We start from the raw sequence: 4144 nt of genomic DNA, 5'->3' as shown, positions 1-4144 counted from the left end.
TGCGTTGTGAGGCAGCAGCAGAACTCTACCTCTATGCTTTTGTGAGCAGCAAGCAGAAGAACTCTACTCTAATGCTTTGTGAGGCAGCAGCAGAACTCTACCTCTAATGCTTTGTGAGGCAGCAGCAGAAAACTCTACCTCTAATGCTTTGTGAGGCAGCCAGCAGAACTCTACCTCTAATGCTTTGTTGAGGCAGCAGCAGAACTCTACACTCTAATGCTTTGTGAGGCAGCAGCAGAACTCTACCTCTAATGCTTTGTGAGGCAGCAGCAGAACTCTACCTCTATATGCGTTGTGAGGCAGCAGCAGAACTCTACCTTCTATGCTTTGTGAGGCAGCAGCAGAACTCTACCTCTAATGCTTTGTGAGGCTAGCAGCAGAACTCTACCTCTAATGCTTTGTGAGCGCAGCAGCAGAACTCTACCTTCAATGCTTTGTGAGGCAGCAGCAGAACTCTACCTCTAATGCTTTGTGAGGCAGCAGCAGAACTCTACCTCTAATGCTTGTGTGAGGCAGCAGCAGAACTACCTCTAATGGCTTTGTGAGGCAGCGCAGAACTCTACTCTAATGCTTTGTGAGGCAGCAGAAACTCTACTCTAATGCTTGTGTGAGGCAGCAGCACGACTCTACTCTAATGCTTTGTGAGGAGCAGCAGAACTCTAACCCCTCTAATGCTTTGTGAGGCAGCAGCAGAACTCTTACCTCTAATGCTTTGTAGGCAGCAGCAGAACTCTACCTCTAATGCTTTGTGAGGCAGCAGCAGACTCTACCTCTAATGCTTTGTGAGGCAGCAGCAGAACTCTACCTCTAATGCTTTGTGAGGCAGCAGCAGAACTCTACCTCTAATGCTTTGTGAGCAGCAGCAGAACTCTACCTCTAATGCTTTGTGAGGCAGCAGCAGAACTCTACCTCTAATGCTTTGTGAGGCAGCAGCAGAACTCTACCTCTAATGCTTTGTGAGGCAGCAGCAGAACTCTACCTCTAATGCTTTGTGAGGCAGCAGCAGAACTCTACCTCTAATGCTTTGTGAGGCAGCAGCAGAACTCTACCTCTAATGCTTGTGAGGCAGCAGAGAACTCTACCTCTAATGCGTTGTGAGGCAGCAGCAGAACTCTACCTCTAATGCTTTGTGAGGCAGCAGCAGAACTCTACCTCTAATGCTTTGTGAGGCAGCAGCAGAACTCTACCTCTAATGCTTGTGAGGCAGCAGCAGAACTCTACCTCTAATGCTTTGTGAGGCAGGCAGCAGAACTCTACCTCAATGCGTTTGTGAGGCAGCAGCAGAACTCTACCTCTAATGCGTTGTGGGCGAGCAGCAGAAACTCTACTCTAATGCTTTGTGAGGAGCAGCAGAACTCTACCCTAATGCGTTTGTGAGGCAGCAGCAGAACTCTCCTCTAATGGCTTGTGAGGCAGCAGCAAGACTCTACCTCTAATGCTTTGTGAGGCAGCAGCAGAACTCTACCTCTAATGCTTTGTGAGGCAGCAGCAGAACTCTACCTCTAATGCTTTGTGAGGCAGGCAGAGACTCTACCTCTAATGCGTTGTGAGGCAGCAGCAGAACTCTACCTCTAATGCTTTGGAGGCAGCAGCAGCAGACTCTACCTCTAATGCTTTGTGAGGACAGCAGCAGAACTCTACCTCTAATGCTTTGTGAGGCAGCAGCAGAACTCTACCTCTAATGCGTTGTGAGGCAGCAGCAGAACTCTACTCTAATGCTTGTGAGGCAGCAGCAAACTCTACCTCTAATGCTTTGTGAGGCAGCAGCAGAACTCTACCTCTAATGCTTTGTGAGGCAGCAGCAGAACTCTAACCTCTAATGCTTTGAGGCAGCTGCTTGTCCGTCCATGTTTGAGCTTGATGTCCGGTGGTGTTGAAGGTGCCAGATTGTTTGGTCTGGGCTGCAGGCAGGTAGATGTTCTCGATGACGTGGGTGGACACGCGCTCCCACAGCTTCTTCTGTAGGATGGCCTCCCTGCAGGGTTAAGATAGGAAAACAAGCGCTTCTTGGTTGGACAGCAGTTTTGAAGACGACGCTGTGTGACTGTAAGTTAAGTCTAAAGTAGTGACCCGTGTGGTTCAGCGGTTAGTGCCGCAAACGCCGGTGCAACACCACAGGCCTACACCAGAGTCATGCACACAGCCTACACAGAGTCATGCACACAGCCTACACCAGAGTCATGCACACAGCCTACACCAGAGTCATGCACACAGCTACACAGCATGCACAGCCTACACCAGAGTCATGCACACAGCCTACACCAGAGTCATGCACACAGCCTACACCAGAGTCATGCACACAGCCTACACCAGAGTCATGCACACAGCCTACACCAGAGTCATGCACACAGCCTACACCAGAGTCAGCATGGGCTTGAATCCAACCCAGCGCACTTCTGACTCACAATCTAGAACCTCACCTGTCTTCACGGTTCCATCTCAATAAATAAATATAAACTCACAAACACACATTTTTTGTTGTTGTAAAAAGTCTAAATTGTCTTCCTTTGGTTTGTCATGCACACAGCCTACACCAGAGTCATGCACACAGCCTACACCAGAGTCATGCAACCCAGCGCACTTCTGACTCACAATCTAGAACCTCACCTGTCTTCACGGTTCCATCTCAATAAATAAATATAAACTCACAAACACAATTTTTTGTTGTTGTAAAAAGTCTAAATTGTCTTCCTTTGGTTATGTCCTCTCCACATTTGCAGCTGATCTGAACAGGCATAATAGCTGAAAGCAATAGGGCAGAAAGCGGTAGTGATGTGTCCTTTGACTTTGCCAGATCTGTCATATCAGGTTTTATGACGGGAATGAAAATTACTCTTTTGGTAAATGAAAAAAAAAACTCACTATTCAGACTGCACTTTACTGTAGAGTCCCAATGGCTGCATCCCAAATGGTGACCTACTCCTTATATAGGGGGCCATTTATGACGCATAGCCATGAAAGCCCAGCAGCTTGTTAACTAAAGCAAGGCTCTTTATCTGAACAGGGCTCTGTGACAATGGGACAAACCCCAGCTCAATCCCCATGGGCTTCTGTAAAGACTCATTTCTCATAAACGCACCCACACCCACCACCATTCATAGCTTCTACAACATAGCTGGCAGACGGGCATTTCAGAATTAGTTTAACGGCCTTTGAATATGAAGCATTCAACACAGTTGATGTTGGCCATGGAAAAATTATAACATGTTTTTTATTTTTATCGATACATAATAATCAATAATAATGATGTACATAAGCTGCAGGTGACCAAACATCCTTTAAAGGGGAAACATCAGGTCAAACACTAACCAGTGTTTCGGTGTCACTTGACTCAAGCTAATGACTTCGTCCAAGATTTCGTTCTTGGCTTTTTCGAAGAGTTCATTCTGGGAGGAAAAGACAAACAGAAGACGCGTGATTATTGGGCGGAATCTGGCACTCCAATATGGCCGCTCCAAAAATCTCAGAATCAGTAGACGAGTGAAGGAAAATATTGTTGACTTGACATACCCTGTCCAGCTCTCTCAGACGGGGGTAGTTGTTCTTCCACTCTGTCTCCAGGTTGAAGCGGGACGCTGAGAAAGGAGAGGACAGATAGTCAGTGGACCAGACCTTTGGGGGAGAGGTTCTCTCATAGTGAGTCTGTAACTTCCTCTGTACTGTATTTAACAAACAAACCACAGATGAAATTACAGAGGTATAAATTAGAGACATTATAACGGATATACGGTATATAAAAAGTGAGTGAGGATCAATACTATGTCTTTTGTCTCCATTGCTAAAGATCCAAGCCAGGATTGAGAGTCAAGCAGCCCCAGATAGTAGCATGGGTGAGCTAGCTGGTTAGACGGTCTCATTGTCCGAATGTCTCATCTGTTTGGTGTTATGAATTAACCAGTAGATAACATGCAGTTTGTATAGGGACAGCTTCACTACTACCTGCTATGCTGATGAGAGTTCAAAAGTAAAAATAAAACCTGTTTTGGCACGCACGCCAGGGCAGTAGGGACGGCGCCGTGGCTGAGATCACTCGCTAGAGAACACACTCCTAATCAAAAACTCAATCCAAGCCTACACCCTCATCTCCCATCTTCCCTCACCTCTCCCTACAAACCCCCCTCTCCCCCACATTTCCCATCATCCC

The 4144-nt window shown here is 46.9% G+C and overlaps 1 protein-coding gene across 1 annotated transcript in view; it reads right to left on the bottom strand.

Moving 5' to 3' along the window:
- Positions 1-4144, bottom strand: part of LOC111952488 (dynamin-like GTPase OPA1, mitochondrial) — a 100041-nt gene that overhangs the window by 48531 nt on the left and 47366 nt on the right. Inside the window, 4 exon segments of the mRNA XM_070435379.1 lie at positions 175-190; positions 1829-1975; positions 3310-3386; positions 3511-3575. Coding sequence (XP_070291480.1) covers positions 175-190; positions 1829-1975; positions 3310-3386; positions 3511-3575 — 305 coding nt within the window.

Source organism: Salvelinus sp. IW2-2015, linkage group LG26 (genome assembly GCF_002910315.2).
Source record: "Salvelinus sp. IW2-2015 linkage group LG26, ASM291031v2, whole genome shotgun sequence".
Classification (NCBI taxonomy): Eukaryota; Metazoa; Chordata; class Actinopteri; order Salmoniformes; family Salmonidae; genus Salvelinus; species Salvelinus sp. IW2-2015.
The sequence above is the reverse complement of the archived record's forward strand: the minus strand, read 5'-3'. Positions and strand labels throughout refer to the sequence as shown.